This window comes from Ipomoea triloba, chromosome 2, assembly GCF_003576645.1.
Source record: "Ipomoea triloba cultivar NCNSP0323 chromosome 2, ASM357664v1".
Lineage (NCBI taxonomy): Eukaryota > Viridiplantae > Streptophyta > Magnoliopsida > Solanales > Convolvulaceae > Ipomoea > Ipomoea triloba.
Window position 1 is genome coordinate 6,367,146 of NC_044917.1, and position 18,854 is coordinate 6,385,999.

General features: G+C 38.6%; 1 protein-coding gene across 2 annotated transcripts; it reads left to right on the plus strand.

Moving 5' to 3' along the window:
* Positions 1-278: 278 nt before the first annotated feature.
* LOC116011023 (probable LRR receptor-like serine/threonine-protein kinase At1g53430) lies at positions 279-17,272 on the plus strand. 2 transcript variants are annotated; one of them, XM_031250517.1, is made up of 24 exons: positions 279-603; positions 10,881-11,067; positions 11,531-11,602; positions 11,758-11,826; positions 11,912-11,983; positions 12,077-12,148; positions 12,257-12,328; positions 12,411-12,482; positions 12,578-12,649; positions 12,852-12,923; positions 13,009-13,080; positions 13,407-13,472; positions 13,600-13,665; positions 13,876-13,935; positions 14,028-14,066; positions 14,194-14,246; positions 14,324-14,691; positions 14,855-15,053; positions 15,137-15,271; positions 15,375-15,493; positions 15,637-15,847; positions 15,922-16,159; positions 16,381-16,531; positions 16,636-17,272. In XM_031250517.1, exons 1-24 carry the CDS (start codon positions 498-500, stop codon positions 17,077-17,079), a joined length of 3,087 nt encoding a protein of 1,028 aa, XP_031106377.1. In that variant the 5' UTR covers positions 279-497; the 3' UTR covers positions 17,080-17,272. The 2 variants fall into 2 exon arrangements, with proteins under 2 accessions (XP_031106377.1, XP_031106378.1); XM_031250518.1 differs by having other exon boundaries at positions 14,230-14,246.
* Positions 17,273-18,854: the final 1,582 nt, after the last annotated feature.

An 18,854-nucleotide genomic window follows, 5' to 3' on the forward strand; every position in this document is an offset into this window, starting at 1 on the left:
TACAATCAGTTAATATTATCAACTGGTTAAACTCACTAACCCAATCAGCTAACAGTTATTTATCAAATACTCGCAATATTTCATTTTATTGAATATTGATATCAAAATATATACTTATTATTATTGATAAATTAATTTGTTTAGAAAACATAAAAGTAATTGATTTTATTATAAATAAATTAATTAATCAAATTAAATAGTATCACATCGAATTCTAAAACCGTGTGAAAATTGGCCTTTATTACTTCACGCAGACAAATTGTAATACGAGGGTCTGAGTGTTATTTATTTTAGAATTTTGATTGTCTAATCATTAACTGCCTAAAAACTTTGTGAGAGTTCCTTCGGTGGAGAGCATTTCGTTTTACTGTTTCCGCCTTCTTCCCAAACGCACCCCTCAAACCCCACAGTCCTCCTTCTGATCATTTATCTGCAAATTCTCTTCAACTCTAACTTGCAGATTTGGAGTCTTCTGAGGAAGCTCGAATTGAAGAAGAATGAATACTAGAGGGACTCTTGTTGCTCTGTTTCTATACGCATTTCTGGCATTGAGTTTCTTCGCTTGCCTCACATCCGCCGCCTCACTCTTGCCTGCGGAGGAAGGTACGCTACATATACTGATGAGTGATATATAGATTGATGTTGAGTGAAAAACACGAACAAACAAGTAGTAAAGCTCCGAGTTTACATCACGGACTTTTTCCTGTAACTGTATTGTTTGATTTGTTTCATCCATTCCGTTCTTAGTTCCTATAACTGCAGTTTTTTTTTTTTTTTTGTTTTTTTGAAAGCTATAACTGCAGTTTTTAAATTAGTATAATGGAGAAGAAAATGAAGGGGAATGCTGAATGAATATTCGTGACATTTGAATTAGCTACGGAAGTACAGGATGAAATAATTAACATTTTATTTTAATTGAAACATAGCAGAATTGCATAGTGCAGTATTACTTTTTCCGTGCGTTGATCTCTGATTTCGGGAGGATTTTGATCGGTTGTCATATATCACTATTATAGTCTTTTTGAGTTTTTTTTTTTCTCCTAAAATTTCCGAATTTGTATATATTCAAGTAAACATCAACATCATTTCTGTTAAATGTATTGTTATTTTCTAAATATTTGTTGCTGTTGAAATAATTGCAAGGGAAAAATGCACTTTTGGTCCCTTAATTAGTAACACATTTGAAATGTTCTCCCTATCTTTCAATTTGGACACATTTGGTCCCTCAGTTATTGAGACGTTTGTCAATTTAGTCCTTCTGTTAAGTAATTTAATTAACTCCGTTTAGACCAGGGGTATAATTGAAATTTCACATAGGAAAATGCACTTTTGGTCCCTCACCTTGGCATAGAGTTGTTTTTGGTTCTGATAGTGAATATACTCTAGGACCGGTCGGATGCACTCCAGACCCGGTCTTTTGCTTTCGGTCGGGGAGTCGGCTGGTCGGGATTCTGATGTGGGCTCGACCGTCACGGGTCGAACAGTGCCCCCGGCGGGCTCACGACTCGGCGTGCCAAGGACTGCCACGTNCCCCCGCCGTGTTTGGCCGAGAGGAGTCTGACGGCGTAAAGAAAGTTGAACAGTTCCATCATGCAGATCTGGGGAAAACACGCGATCATCCGATGAGCGTTCGGAATGATCTGCCCCGGAAGGACCTCATAGTACTTCAAGAAGGCAAGAAGGAAAGGAGAGAAGGGGAAGGTCAGAGGCGCCTTCAGGGAGTCCAAAGGAGAGAAGGGGAAGGTCAGAGGCGCCTTCAGGGAGTCCAGATGAATCCCGAGCCAGTCGTCGACGTGTCGATCGATAACGTTGCCGAGCGACCGACTGACCTTGTAAGGAATCCGACCGCGTAACAACGCGTGGATTTCGTCTACCTCGGCTCGGGTGAGCAGGCACTTCTGCTGTTGAACGACCTCGCTGTTGAGGAAGAGCATCTTCTTCCGGGTCGCGGAAGGTTCGTTGGCGGTCTGATCGGCCTCTGCTGAGGTCGGATCCGACGAGCTGGTTACCGCTGGGGCGTGCGATGCTGACAACTGGCGGGGGTTCGGCGCTGATGGACTCGCTTTTCCCGGGGCCGGGAGTGCGCGGGGTCGGGATGAAGCCTCGGGGCCCGAGGCACGCCCTGGGGCTTGTAACTTCCGAGGGACGCCCTTCCGAGCTAAAGAGACGGCAATCTCCTCCACGGCGCGGGGGCTGAGATGAGGGAATATCTTCGAAACCACTGCTCGAGGCGATTTGCCCCGGCCCGACGAGCTGACACCTTCGGTGGAGGCTGAGGGTCGCGGCGGCCCTTCGTTTTCCTCGGCGATTGGAGAGACGTGTTCCACCTCGTCGATCTGATCGAAAGTGGAGCCTCCCGTTGAAGGAGAAGAGCTTTCGCTGACCGCTTCGTCGCCTTCGTCGTAATCCCGAGTCGATACGTTCTGGCTGTCCGAGTCCGACATCCTAATTCCTATTTAAGCGAAGGGATTGGGGTTCAGCTGGGAGGCGTGGCCGACCTAAACCACGGGGTCTAATCTTGCTAAAAAGGAGCAGGATAGAAGGCTTACCGAGTATGGGGGCAGCGGAAGAGAGCAAAGACTTCGCGATGTGACACGACGATTATCCTTCGTTTCCACTCGGGAGGCTCTGATCTCCGAATAGCTGTGGAGGCGAAAGTGGGCGTCGAAAGGTGGAGCGCTTATTTATAGGCGGGGAGGGGTAAGCGACGGCCGCGGTGACGGTTCGGTTTTCGAGGGTTTTCCCGCCAAAGGTGTTCTCCGCCGTGAGCGAGCCCTCACCGAGTTCCGGTACATCCGCGCAGGAGAACCACGACGACAAGTAGCAACGCGGTCTGCTTGACCTGAGTTTTCACCCCAAACCTCTCACTCCAGGACCGGTCGGATGCACTCCAGACCCGGTCTTTTGCTTTCGGTCGGGGAGTCGGCTGGTCGGGATTCTGATGTGGGCTCGGCCGTCACGGGTCGAACAGTGCCCCCGGCGGGCTCACGACTCGGCGTGCCAAGGACTGCCACGTACTCCTTCCCGCTTGGGCGTAGAGTGAAGAGGGCGCATGCGCGCCACGTTCCCGCCATGCCGGAGGTCCGGCAACCGTACATTTTCCTCCCTTATAAATAGCACATTTATGAGGAGAAAGAGGGCTTTTGGACTGTTTCTAGACAAAGACTTAAAGAGAGCTCGGAAAGTAGGGAAGCCCACTGCCGACCTGCCGAGCCCTTTGAGCATTTATTAACTTGTAACCGGGTTTGGATCCTTGAGTTAATAAAGATCGTATTTTCCGGTTTTACTTGGTGCACGTATTTTACCACATCAGGTTCTATTTCACTACCCACTGTCATTCCAAGCCGAAAAATACTGTGAATTCTGTGAGGTTCTATTGCTTCCACTGGGGTTTTGGCGAGGCTTCCAAGTATCAATCTCGAGTATCTTGTCACTCTTCTCATCATCAGCTCCCCCGTCCTTGAGGTCAGAATTCTCGTAATTGTTCCATGCATGTTCTTCCATCCAACAATCTAATCATTTTGAACATAAATCCTTCCTTCCCACGCTTACATTCTCATTCATATTCGATTTGGAATAACAACTCTGTATTTAACAGAACATAGGAATTTTTTCGATAATAAAGAAATAGGAATCTACAGAGACAGAACCAACAACCTAGTTCTCGGAATCTACATAGACCCAAAATAGAAAATTGTTTTTTTGCGTTTGAATTTAAAGTGAGTGAATATATACCTTCAAATTTGACCCATGATGAGTAGAACTGTAGGAACATTGCTTGAAGTTTTACCAGTCCCTTGAGTGCCCTTAACGCCTTCCTAGCCTACAAATGCACCCCTTAAAATTACAAAAAAAACCATATACACAACATGATACTGTCACATACTCTAAATAAACAACTCATGATGGTTGAACGATGGTGCACATGAATGTTTTTAACTACTAAGATCAAGCAACTGACTTTGGATTAGCAGACAAGATTCCTACATCATTATGAAACATGGAATCAAACTGACATTATAAGTCCGTAATCCAAGATGTCAAATTTTATGTTGAATCAGAGTACAAAGGAAACACCATAATAGCAAAATAGTAACATACATGCTTTAAAAGAATAATCTGATAAAATAATGGAGAGACTTTTATCCACTTTTATTGCATCCATTAATCATATCTCACTCATATATCCAATTGCTCAAAGGCAAGGACAAATAATCAAGTACTAGCAATAGAACCTCACAAAATTCACAGTATTTTTCGGCTAGGAATGACAGTTGGCAGTGAAATAGAACCAACAACAACTCTGTGTCAAGGTGAGGGACCAAAAGTGCATTTTCCTATGTGAAATTTCAATTATACCCCTGGTTTAAACGGAGTTAATTGGATTACTTAACAGAAGGACTAAATTGACAAACGTCTCAATAACTGAGGGACCAAATGTGTCCAAATTGAAAGATAGGAAGAACATTTCAAATGTGTTACTAATTGAGGGACCAAAAGTGCATTTTTCCCTAATTGCAAATATGGTGGATGGGAATACCATGCTTTTTATTTATTTATTTTTATTTTTGTTTTTTTAAAAAGCAAGATATTATTGACACGTATCACTTCTTTTTCTTTCTTTCTTTTCTTGATATATATATGACCATATTCCCATGAAACAAATTTTCATGTGGGAATTGCGGTCCATATAGGATGACCAACGGTTGAAAATTAATAAAAAAAATGATAAAAATGTGATGACATTTTTATAATTTGTTGTAATTATGATTATGCATTTAGAAATATTTTAGTATATTTATAAATGTTTGACTATGGATTTGAAAATGCCTTGAGTGCATCTTCTTTTCTATGTCATCACAAGAGTTTCTAAATACATTTTTAATCATCCGTAAATACACGGGCAAACATTTTTAAATGCATAATTGTAATACAATTTTTTTTAGAAATACTATCACATTTTTTTCTCTTTTTTTTTCCATTAATTTTCATCCTTTTGTTATCACTAAATGAACAAATCAAATTTGTCCACAATACTCCAATAGTTATACCATGGACCCGGGTCCATCTTGGAAGGGGGACCCATTACAATTTACATATTAAATATTTATAATTTACCTATTGAATATTTACAATTCAAATTGCGAACATTCAATATGTAAATTGTGTATTTTAAATCTGTGTCCATCTTACAATATGGATTTGAGTCTACAAAATAATTTGTCACAACACTCATATGTGGTTATTCTCTTTCGGTCTATATATATAAGAAATATGAATTTTTCATTAGAAAAAATGTTACAATTAGATTTGGTCAACTGGTATCCAGTGTATGTAAATATCTTTTGCCGTCTGATACACTCTCATTTGTACCTATTTTACTTGTGTTTTTATGTAGGTTTTATAGTTAATTGTGTGATAAAATGTTGTGTCCAATGCTTATTTCCTTGTTTTCATATTTTAAATGGTATAATGCTTGGTTTAGATGTTTTTGATGTGTTTAGAAGTGCATTAGAACTATTTGGGAGCAAAAGCCAATTCAAAGGAGCCAAAGAGTTGTAATTCCCGCTACCATGACGACATCTTGGTAATCGGACCATATCTCTTCCTATGAATATCCAAATGAGATGATTCTTGAGCCATTGGAAAGAAGACTTCAAGGGCTACAACTCTTATGAAGACATCAAAGTGTAGATCAAAAGGAAAACTGGTCAAAAGATCAAAGAGTTGTAATTCCTGCTAAATATGGCGACACCTCGGTAATTGGACCATATCTCAGTCTAGGAGTATTCAAATGAGGTGATTCTTGAACCATTGGAAAGAAGACTTCAAGGGCTACAATTGTTATGAAGACATTAAAGTGTGATTCAAAAGGGAAAAGGGTCAAAATCAGGCTGCAAGTTGGAGCTTCGTCACAGGCGGATTCTCGCCGCGGCGAGCTTCATTCTCGCCGTGGCGAGAATCCCAAATTTTGGGCAGTGACGCTCTCGCCGCGGCGAGAATTAGGCTCGCCGCGGCGAGAGTTGCAGATCTGCGATTTTGCAGTTCTTTGAATTGCCATTTTTGCCCCCCATTCTCCACCCACTATAAAAGCATCACTTCCTATCAACCATAACAAGCTTGGCTGCGGATTTGGACCAAAAATGAGAGCAAGGAAGAAGATTTGAAGCAACAACAAGAGAAGAGAAGAGCTTAGAGGCATCATTCGGGAGAATTTCTTCCTCTCTTTTCTATTTTAAAGCTTTATTGTATATTTGTTGAATTTATTTTAGCCATGATAGGCTAAGCTTTCCTTTGGGATTTTTGGATTGATAAGTGTTTATGAACCTATGTGCCTAGTTCTTTAATTGCTTGAATGAAATATCTATTTGGGTTTATTACTTGTGTTGTAATTGTGGCTTAATTTCTTGATGCTTGTAGTTAAGGATCCTAATTACTTGTTTCATTGCTAAATTTGTCTATGAATTAGAGCACCCACAATTGCACTTGATTCTTGTACCTCGAGAGAGGACATGTTGATTAAGGGATTTATTGTGAATAGCTCACGAGAGTGAGTATTCCAATTGTGAATAGCCCACGAGAGTGGGTATTCCATTTATTGCTTGTTCTTGCTTATACGTTGTGAATAGCTCACGAGAGTGAGTATTCCAATTACCTTATTTTGGGTTTAAATTACGAGAGTAATCTTTCCCTTTTAGATTGCAATCATCCACACTTGTTGAACTCTAATGGTTATTTCACTTTAGATTGGCACTAGGTGATTAACACTTTGACAACCAAAAATCCCGCTCTTAATCTCTTGTATATAAAAGTCCGTTTGCCTTGCTTCATTTATTTTGTTTTCATAATTTTAGATAAATACCCATTGTTAGCGTTGGAATAGCTTCTCGTGAATTAATTAGTAACTAGTGCTTAATACCCCGCTTCCCTGTGGATCGATAACCCCGGAATACTCCGGGTATTTGCGTGTACCTAAAAGCTACAACCACCGTCATTGGTCTGGCCCACTGGATGGTTTGATTGATTACGACATGGGTTACATTTATGGCAATATGGCATGCATGTACTTTACAAGTTGACCAAGTTCGGAAAGTTTAATGAGTTTTATTTATCTATTGATGGGTAAATACCCCAAGGGACTACTGTAGAAATACAATGTATATAGTCCATGTATTATTGTACCCCTAAAAGGTCGGGTGTCCCTTAGGAATTGTTAAAGGGCAAGTGACCTTTGGGAAATATTATATTCCCGAAGGGTTAGGTCTTATTCCTATATAAAGGACCTGACCCTCCACTGTAATGGCATCCTTTGATCCTGGCCTCTCGACCCTCTCTCTCTTATTCACTATGGAGTTCTTGGCTATTCTTCTCCAGGAAGAAAAACATGCATTTCCTTCCCAAGCATACACACTCCATACACTACATCATACTCAATCAAACACACATGGTGTAAATCCGTACCCCCGTTTACATTTACACCATCATTGGCGCCGTCTGTGGGGATCACGACGAAATGCCGTGTTCCTCTAATCAACGGGATGGTGTTCACCACCATCCTCATCACCATTAACAATAACTTCATCGACCAGTTCCACCGGAGTTGCTGACAACTGCGCCGATTTCTACCCGGCCGGAGTCGTTGCTGCCACCACTGGAGAGCTCCACCATGCTGCCGCACCACCATCACCGGATCCAGCTCCATGATGCCGCCGCTCCATCACCACGGCCCCCTCCACCGCAGCCACGATGTCTCTCTCTCCCTCCCTCGCTGGAGCAAAATGCCGAAGTCACCATAGCTTCCGCCGTCATCCTTCGCGCAGCTATCACCACCATAGCATCAGTAGAACTCCGGTAGCCGTTGCCGGATTTGGATTTCGTTGGCAAGCTCATTTCCTCCGGCCACCTTCGCCACCCTCTCGGCCATTGCTCCAAACCACCAGAATCTATAATCCTTTTTTATTGTTTTCCCTTGTAGTGGAACATGTAAAAAAAAAAAAGGGAGGAGAAAATTATGGGGGGTGTCGGTCAAAAAGAAGCAATAGAATGGGGGGAAATGTTGTTGTCAGAAGTGGAAAAATAAAGAAATAAAAAGAAGACAAAATAGTTGGTGGCAAAAAGTCAAAAAGCAAGGAGGAAATGGTGGAAGGATTTACTGGGGATAAAATAAAAAAAAATGGTGGGGGGAAAGAGATAGGAAAAACAAAAGAAAGTGAAAAATTGTTGGTGACCAACTATAGCAACCTTGTACTTCTTCTACTTGGACCACCGAAGAACACCCATTTTTGTTTTGGTCATAGCCAACCTGCTTCCTTTATCTTCATTCCCCAAGAAAATAGTTTACTTATTTTCCTCCACCACCCACGTGAATACACTCCAAACCAAGTAGCCTAATAAATTATCTACTCACAAGGCTCAAGGTTTCATACTTTGTAATGTTTATATCTATACATTATGAAGAGGATCCATGGAAAGACAAAAGAAAAGGGAGACAACACCAGTACGCCATCACGTTGCCACTCCATCCCTCTCTCTAGCCACCACCGCGACGTCACTGCCACCGCCTCCAACAACGACAATGAACGACGGCGATCTCAGACTCCTCCCATGACAATCGCCGTCCCAGGAGCTTTACCCACCGCCGACCGCTGCCTCGACCAGTGACCTTCAGCGACTAGTACACGCTTCTTCCTCCGGTCACCACCACCCGCCGCGAATGTTGCCTCCAAGCTCAGAAAATACGTTGGCTCAAGGAACACCCGATCCAACAAACCGCCGGAAAGAGATGCGGTCGCCGGTGACGTCTCTTTCTCTCCGGCAAAGAAGACAGCAAAGAAGAAGATGATGAAGCTGGTTTCTTCTTTCTTCTTCTTAATCCATATAATATTATTATGTATTATTATTATAATGTTAAAAAAAAAATGTATGGGCCTATGGGGTAGCACGGCTACCCCATGTGATTTTCATAAAGTGTCCCCCACATTGCATTTTTATATATATATAAAAAAAAAGGAAATAGGACAGCCACTTTCGGCTATCCTATTAAAAAAAAAATTCCTTAATGTGTTCCTATTATTGGATTAACGAAGATNAAAACTCTCCGACCCTTCCGTTTGGGGTTTGGCCGACCTGCACGGATTTGTTCGGTTGAGTGTGCCCATGCCTCGTCATGGCACTTGGAAAAATCTCCGGCTCTTCCCTTTGGGGTTTGATCAACCTGCACGGATTTACCCGGTTGATTGTGCACATGCCTCGTCATGGCACTTGAAAAAGGACCATTGTGGTCGCAAAAGGGCCATTGTGGTCGCAAAAAAATACATAAAATCCCGCGCTCCCGCGATGACACCAAAATGGTCGCCCAAATACCGGCTTGGTGAAAAAGATGCCGTTGGCACAAAGAAAAAAGGACCATTGTGGTCGCAAAAAAAAAATAATTATAAAAATCCCGCTCCTCAGCGATGAGACCCTTGTGGTCGTCAAAGCACCAGCTCAGTAAAAAAGATGCCTTTGGCACAAAAAATCTTGCGCAATATAGTGGCTTTGGGTGCCCGCACAGCCCCAAAGTGGTGCATTAAGGTATCCCTCGGAGTGAGGGTTCATTTTTAGTTATAGAAGTGGAGTTAGGAACTAACTTAGAATTTGCATATCAGGATAGGCATGCATTACATGCATATTTGCATTTTTTATCTTATTTTTTGCAGGATTTCTAAAAAGCTCACGGGATATGAAGAATCACTAGGGGACATGAAGAATCACTCGAGATTCAACCTAGAAAAGCTGATCAAGCTGCATAAAACCAAGACAGCCCCCTTTATAGTCTTTAAATGATTACGCCTTTTTGGTTGCACTCTTTTTCCCTTAGCTAGGTTTTTTCCCATAGGGTTTTTCTTAGTCTAAGGTTTTTAACGAGGCAACCAGCGTAAATCACGCCCCTCATGCTCAACTCAGACTTGAGGGGTTCATCACAGACTATTAAGGCATTCAGACCGGGGAGACTTTGCTTGTAACAAGTTGGCAGCCCGGAGCACATTTTACTTCTCGAACCTGACGACTCTCGCAGATTCAAGAAGTGGGGGACTTGTGATGGGTAAATACCCCAAGGGACTACTGTAGAAATACAATGTATATAATCCATGTATTATTGTACCCCTAAAAGGTCGGGTGTCCCTTAGGAATTGTTAAAAGGCAAGTGACCTTTGGGAAATATTATATTCCCGAAGGGTCAGGTCCTATTCCTATATAAAGGACCTGACCCTCCACTGTAATGGCATCCTTTGATCCTGGCCTCTCGACCCTCTCATCCCTTGCCTCTCGGGATCCTGATTCCATTCATCACTCAACTCTCACTCTCTCTCTCTTGTTCTTGGCTCATCTTCTCGAGAGGAAACCATAGCTTTCCTCCCCAAGCATACACATTTCATACACTACATCATACACAATCAAACAACACACGTGGTGTAAATCCGTACCCCCGTTTACATTTACACCATCATCTATATAAACTTTTAAAATTTTTTTTAATGTAACTGATAAATTATATTTTTATGATGAAAAAATATGTAATTATTATATCTCTACTTTTTTTTTTTTTTATATTAATGTGACAATCAAATCATAAGGTATTTTTATTAATATATCTAGAAAAAATGTTACTCCATCCGTCCTATTTTATGTGTCTGGTTCTAACTCTAAATAAAAAGACACATAAATAGTGCGTTTCGCGCATTGTCGCACCCACACGCCATGTTGGGCACGTGAAAATGCTCTTCTTCTTTTTGTCAATTTTTTTAATTTATTTTTTCTTTTTCTCCCATTTTTCTCTATTTCCTCTTTTTATATAGCCTGTAAAAACCAACTAATGAACTTGCTCTTTTATGTCACAGTGGAAGTTCTGAAAACAATATCTGCAAAGCTAGGGAACAAGTATTGGAACGTTACCCAGACATCTTGCAATGATGGTGTAGGTTTAAACCAGACCTTTCCCGATGATGGATCTGGCAACGATAAGTTCAGTCATGTAATATGTGATTGCAGCTTCAATGGCAGTACAGTCTGCCATGTTACAGATATGTAAGAGTTATTCTTTTATTGTTATCTTTGATGCATTTTTCACACTAAAAAAAAACTGTTTATTGGAATTTATCAATGATTAGGGATTTTTGTTAAAAAAAATGAATGTCTTATTTTCTTGTATAGATCTCAAGAAGACATAGATTGACCCGTGAATTTAAGATTTTTTTTAACACACACACACACACACATATATATATATATATAGTTAACTCATTTAATTTCATGGATGATAAAAATGATCATGCTATAATAATATTAGGACTAAAAGATGATATTTTGAAAAAACTTGATTAAAAGTACTACCAACAGAAAATGAAAGTAAATTTTGGTAAGAAAAATGTCTGTTTCACCCCTGAATGAGACATTACTCTTTAGAAGTAGTATCTCAATTTTTCTACGACTGAAAGCTTCCATACATCTTTTATTGTAATGAAATTTAAATTTTTGTTTAACAATGCAGCCTGTTGAAAGGTCTTAGTCTCCCAGGAGTTCTTCCTCCAGACTTCGCAAAGCTTAGGTTTCTGCGGCAATTGTGAGTAATTAAGACTGAGTATTGATACTATTGTTATCAAATTCAGTTATTATGCTTTTAGAACTAGTAAAGCTCTCTGTTTTGATCATGTTCCCTTGCATGCATGCTTTTAATGCACCAACATTTACTTATACTGATGTTTCTTGCCGTCCTAGGGATCTGACTCGCAATTACATTAATGGATCAATTCCCACCAGCTTCGGCCAACTCCCTCTCACTATTTTGTAATATCTCTTTCTCTTGACTTTTCTGTTTTAATTTACTGCTGCCTTAACATGTTTTATTAGTGTTATGCATTAATATATATAGGTCACTTTTGGGGAATCGAATCTCTGGGAAGATACCCAAAGAAATAGGTGATATTTCTACTTTGGAGCAGTTGTAAGTTAAAACTTTACATATGTAGTGCTCTTCGTCTCACTGTATCAATTAGTAGTACCCAATTTTGATTACAAATATGGGTTGATTGCTTAGAGTATTGGAAGATAATGAGCTTCAAGGACCTCTTGATGAAAATCTAGGAAGGTTGAGCAATTTGAACAGACTGTAAGTAGAATGAATCGAAGGCTTTATGAATTATGATTAATACCGGGATTCCTACAGTGGAAGTTATTTTTGATTGTGATTGCTTAATTTCAAACAACTTTGCCGCAGCCTTCTCTCTGCCAACAATATTACTGGAGTCATACCAGAAACTTTTGGCAATCTTAAGAATTTGACAGACTTGTAAGTGTTATAAGTTTAAAAGAGTGTAGGTTATGATTTCAAGAATCAAGGTTCTGAAAGTTATTGTTGTCTAATTTTTCAGTAGGATAGACGGAAATCCAATATCTGGTAAGGTTCCCAATTTTATTGGCAACTGGACACAACTGAAAACATTGTGAGTATTTATGAAGAATCATATGATAACATTTAATGAAAAGCTATGGTTTGCATGTGGCATCTTGATTGAGAGAGTTACCAAATTTGTTGCAGATACATGCTTGGCACATTGCTAGAGGGGCCAATTCCTCCCACTATATCCCTGTTGAAAAACATAGAAATACTGTGAGCTCAAATTTGCTTCTAAATATTGTATCTGTGTTGCTTGTTAATCATAACAAATTCTCTTTCTTTTTTTCTTAAAAAAAAAATAAAAATTGTTACGTCTCCTTTAAACCCCTACCCCACAAATGAACTAAATAGCTAATCCCACTAAGGGAGATGAAACTTCAATTTGATAGATGTTTACATGCATTGTGCTTGTCAGGCAAATTTCTGGTTTAAGAGGAGGAAGCATGACATTCCCAAAGTTAGAGGGCATGGAAAATATTACAACATTGTGCGTAGGATATACTTATATTTTGTTGCTAGCAATCAAATCTTCTCTTTGATATATCTATATTCTAATGCACTTTCCAATGCAGAGTTTTGAGGAATTGCTCGATTGCTGATACCATCCCAAAATACATAGGAGATATGTCCAAGTTAAAAACTTTGTGAGTTTTTTTTATGAGTGGGAGTTCTTTTTGTTGCTTGGTAAAATCTCATATTTAGTTTTGTAATATCAGTTATATTAATATGGCTCTACTAAGCGTCTAAGCTAGTCATCACTCATATACTGTGCTTTCATTTCTCTAACATTATGGGGGGAAATCCCTCCGAGATCATAGGCTCTTATGGTGCACTTATATTGCACATAGAAAACAATACAATTGAGGGACATTTTACCAAAATTGGACTAACTACAATGTTAGCCATCAGCAACAATTTGGTTTTGAAGGTAATTTACTTGGTTTCTGAAGTGTGATCTATTCATTTGCAGAGATCTTAGTTTCAACATGCTAAATGGTAAAATCCCAACTGCAATGGGCAAGAAAATTCAATATGTGTAAGTACATCACCTATGAATGCTTATCAAGCTGATGTATTTTTTTTAATAAATAAATTTTATTACAGTATTATTATTTTCATAGTAATTGCTCATCCTTATAAGTACTCCATTGTTTGTGATTTAGGTTTCTAGCGCATAACATGTTAAGTGGAGAGATACCCAGATGGACTTTGGAAAGCAAAGATAGCATGTTAGTATGAGCACAAGTGTTTATTATCACTACTCCCACAAGTATTGGTAGTCAGTCATGGGATTGCATAATTACTTATCTTAATAGTTTTGTCAAAATGTATTCAACTAAATCAGAGAGGTAAATTTATGAAGGGAAAGTAGCATTTTGTTTTTTTCTTTTGTTATGAATTTCAGTTTTACATAAAAATGTTATTTCAATTTCTTGCAGTGATTTATCCTACAACAATGTAACAGAGTCATCTCCAACAGGGTGCCAGGCCTCCAGTGTGTATGTCACTTCCCTATTCTGTAGCTAAATTAAATATATTATGTTACAGTGTTACTTAAACTGGCTTTTTTTTTTTTTTTTTTTGGGTACAGGAATTTAGTCTCCAGCTATTCAGTTCCAAGGAGTGACTCGTAAATTCCCTGAATATAGACTATAGTCAACTACTTTTTGTTATTTGTTAGATTGTTGCTCATTTCATTTCATTAAGTTTGCAAATTGATGTGATATAAATCATATAATCCCATTTACGATTTGTAGTAATGCTTGGTGTTCACAGAAAGACCTCCCTTGCAGTAGTGGCAAAGCTCGATGTGAGTCTCACTGTTGCTATGTGAGAAAACTATTTAGTAATTTACAACAGCTTCATAGGATTTTACTTTGTCTGCAGATCATTCTCTCTTTATAAATTGTGGAGGAGGCAGAGCTGAATTCAAGGATAATACATATGACGAGGACTTTAACAATGAAGGCCCATCATACTTTTCTGCATCCTCTGATAGATGGGCTTACAGCAGCTCAGGATTGTTCATTTCAAATGATATTGCCAAATATGTTGCAGCAAACACTTTTTCATCAAATGTGATCAAAGGTGATATTTACAAAACAGCTCGACTTGCTCCAACTTCGCTTGTGTATTACGGGTTTTGCATGAAGCAGGGGAGCTATAAAGTGGTCCTCCACTTTGCTGAAATAATGTTTTCTAATGACTCAAACTATAGCAGTCTTGGGAGGCGACTATTTGATGTAAAAATCCAAGTAAGTCATAGGCATATACCACTTTAACATTACAGTTTTTTGGCTTTACGATTATTCACAAAGTAGTGGCATAACAGTTAATCAATTTCCTCGACAGCCTTTCTGAATAAGAGTCATGCTAGAAAACTTTCTGTTTATTTGGTCTTCTTCAACTCTTATGCAGGGGAAGGTAGTCTTGACGGACTTTAACATTGCGGAAGAAGCAAAGGGTGCTGGGATTGGCATTACAAGAGAGTTTGGCGATGTTCTTGTCAATGGTAGCACCCTAGAAATACACTTGTATTGGACTGGAAAAGGAACTAATGCTATTCCTCAGAGAGGTGTACATGGACCTTTGATTTCTGCTATTACAGTCACACCAAGTTAGTATCTCTGCATCCTTATACTTTCTGCTTTTCTCTGACTTGTTAGTTGTTTCTAACAAAACCTGCCTTCTTTCTCATAGACTTCAATACTGATGAAGGGTTGAGTGCTGGAGCTATAGTTGGCATTGTAATTTCTTGTTGTGTGTTCGCCCTGTTAATCTTAGTAGCTCTAAGGATGAAAGGGTATCTCGGGGGGAAAGTTGCAGAAGACAGTGGTAAGATATACCACAAGAATGTTTTGAGGTCACTCTACAAATAACATGTTTTCTTGTCCTATTTTCGGTTTTGCTGACATTTCTAACCATCCTCTTGACACAGAATTGAGAGCACTTGATTTGCAGACGGGCTATTTTACTCTCAGACAGGTTAAGGCTGCTACTAACAACTTTGACCTGGCTAACAAAATTGGTGAAGGAGGATTTGGGCCAGTTTACAAGGTAATTAGTTACTTCTCCCACTTATCTTTCACTTTTATCTCCATTAATTGTTAACTCAGTTATCAAATTAACAATATTGGAAAAGCAATTAAGGATGCTTTATCCCAATCAAATCATGGACTGATAATCCTACTTCATTGCAGGGAGTTCTTTCAGATGGTGTAGTCATTGCTGTCAAGCAACTCTCTTCCAAGTCTAATCAAGGAAACCGGGAATTCATCAATGAGATAGGAATGATAACAGCTTTACAACACCCAAACCTTGTGAAGCTTCACGGTTGTTGTATAGAAGGAAATCAGCTGTTACTAATATATGAATACATGGAAAACAACTGTCTTTCTCGAGCACTTTTTGGTAAAATGATTGGCTTTGAATTACTAAAATGATATCCGCTCCAGTTTTGTTGCTAACCTTTCATTTTCCTTAAGGACTCGAGGATCAGAGGTTGAGTCTAGACTGGCAAACCAGAAAGAAGATATGCTTGGGAATAGCCAAGGGCTTAGCATATCTCCATGAGGAATCGAGGTTGAAGATCGTCCATCGAGATATAAAGGCTTCCAATGTGCTTCTTGACAAAGATCTAAACGCTAAAATTTCAGACTTTGGTTTGGCTAAGCTTGATGAAGAAGAGAATACCCACATTAGCACACGAATTGCTGGCACTATGTAAGCCTTTTTCTTAGTAGTTCTTTGCTTTGTATGATCTTATTTAGGTTCCATATTCTAGAACCCATCCCCATACCCAAGAAATATTTCTACTTTGATATTGTAGAAGTTATTCTTGAAATAGTTCTTTTGCTATTTCTAACTGTTACTGGAGTATTTGGAATTAAATTTAATTTGTAAACAACATATTGAAAATGCTGCTTTCTTATTCGTTCTTTCAGAGGTTATATGGCTCCAGAATATGCGATGAGGGGCTATTTGACAGACAAAGCAGATGTTTACAGCTTTGGAATAGTTACATTGGAGATTGTAAGTGGGAAAAGCAACACAAATTACAGACCAAAAGAGGAGTTTGTGTATCTGCTTGACTGGGTAAGCCAAGAAATGAGCTAGCGAGCTAGCTCTATCTGCTTTTTTCACCCTCTGTAGCATCATTTCTGATAATAACCCTGACGAGTTTGGTTTGCAAAATGAAGGCTTATGTCCAAGAAGAACAGGGAAATCTATTAGACCTTGTCGATCAGAGCCTGGGTTCCAACTATCCCAAAGAAGAAGCGCTGATGATGCTCAAATTGGCTCTATTGTGTGCCAATCCATCACCAACTCTCAGGCCACCCATGTCCTCTGTGGTGAAGATGCTCAACCGCGAGATCCCGGTGCAAGCGCCACCAGTCGGGCTGGGGAAGCCAAATGATGATCCTGCCAGGTTTAAAGCCTTCAAGAAACTCTCACATGACAGCCATACCACAAATTCGTCCTCAACCATCTCTAAGGACACTACTCGTCAGCTGCAGAGAAGTATTTCACTTGGTGCACCCTGGACCGGTTCGTCGAACTCTTTTCCTAGCAGGGATGGCTACCAAGATTGTTCTTCCACTACCAAACTTCTTCCGGATCTTTATAACGTTAACCTGGAGTGATTGATGGATAGAATATGGAAGTGAGGCTTGAAAATGGCAGTCATTGTATAATGATTTATGTGAAATGATATATATTTGTTTGGTGCGAAACTAGAAAATGGTAGTGACTATATATGTTTGATCCCTTGTCCCAATTTATTTATGTAATATATTAAGTGCTTTAATATAATATTGTAGCTATTTAGTCTTTCAATTATTGATTGATATAGTTGTAAATTTAGTCTCTTATAATTTTAATAGACCTAGAATTCATATGCTACGTAGTGTAGTGTATATAGAGAGTAGAAAGTATGTGGTAGAATGCGAAGTGATGTATGTATTATTAATAATAAGTTCAAGTATGTTGGGAAGAGTCCGGTAAAGGGCTAAGTTTATCGATTGGTGGCTAAGGGATTGCTGCGTGGAGGCCAGTGAAGAGCCAAGTTCAAGAGTGTACCTCTCAAAAATGTTATGACAGTTTATGAGGAAATAAAGTTGCACCTTCGCTACCAACTGGTGCGTCTTAAACTAGAAAGTGATGCACCTTAAACTTTAAACATATGCACTTTAAGTTATAAAATTACGCATCTTAAGCTTTAAACAGACCTACCTTAAGCTTTAAATTTAAACACTTTAAGCCTTAAACTTAGACACCTACAACTATAAACTTACACACCTTAAACTATAAATTTATTATGCACGTTAAATTTTAAACTTACGTAAAATTATCATAATGTCACCGCGTTTTCTTTTAAGTTTTATTCAATCTAGACTGTTGATTTTGGTTAGATCAAGAGCTGAGATTTCACTTCATTTTTTACCTGGAGACCTCCTTCACTTTTGATCTCTAGTTTCTCTCCCTATATATATATATATATATATATATATATATATATATATATATATATATATATATGAATGTGTGGTTTGTCTATTCTTTAAATCAACAAAATATTAAATTTCAATTCTTTTTTTTTCTCCATGAATCAAATAATAAAATATAATTCATGTTATATTTATTATATATTATATTCCCTATAGAATAAAATTCTAATTTTTCTAAAATTTAGGTTGTGAATCAAATCATACCTTAGCCAAAATGAAAAGAAAGAAGACAAAAGTAATAAACCAAATCCTTCAAAGTTGACAGCTGACAAATGAGACCCATGGGCCGTGGCTCTCTTTCACTCACACCCTTTCCACGCAACAAACCCCTTAGCTTCTACAACAAAATAATTAATCCCCATCAACTTGTTGATTACGTACAATAACTCTTCAACGATGACGCTATAAACACATCAAATAAATGTGGCGACAATTTTGACTTCTCTTAGTTTTAAAAGTAATAATTTTTCTTTTAAAACTTTTACATAAAATGTATGTGTTTGTTCATTTCTATTATTTTAATTACATATAGAATTTAAGTTATTTTTATTTTTATTTATGTTGGGTGAACTATTTTATATCGATTCTGGTCAATTTCATTAATTCAGTAGTATATAATGTTTTAATATCGCCCCCATTGAGGCTCAATCTCATGACCTACCACATAGGTGAGTCACTACATGTCATTTGAGCACAAGGTGTTTGTCAGAGTATATAAATAAAATGTGAAATATATATTTGATTTTTGAGTTATATGTCAATTATAAATTTTTAATTACTCCGTAATTGATTTTATTATAAATTAATAAGTTTCATTATAAAAAAAAATCCATAATCAGTAAAAATTAGTCAAACTAAACAGTAGTCTGAGGAATTTTAAAACCGTGTAGAAATTCCTTTTAAAACTTTCC

Coding starts and splice junctions, on each gene's coding strand:
- LOC116011023 (XM_031250517.1), top strand. CDS start 498: ATGAATACTAGAGGGACTCTTGTTGCTCTGTTTCTATACGCATTTCTG. Junction 13,473..13,599: donor GGCAAGAAAATTCAATATGT/GTAAGTACATCA, acceptor TTTGTGATTTAG/GTTTCTAGCGCATAACATGT. Junction 16,532..16,635: donor TTGTGTATCTGCTTGACTGG/GTAAGCCAAGAA, acceptor TGCAAAATGAAG/GCTTATGTCCAAGAAGAACA.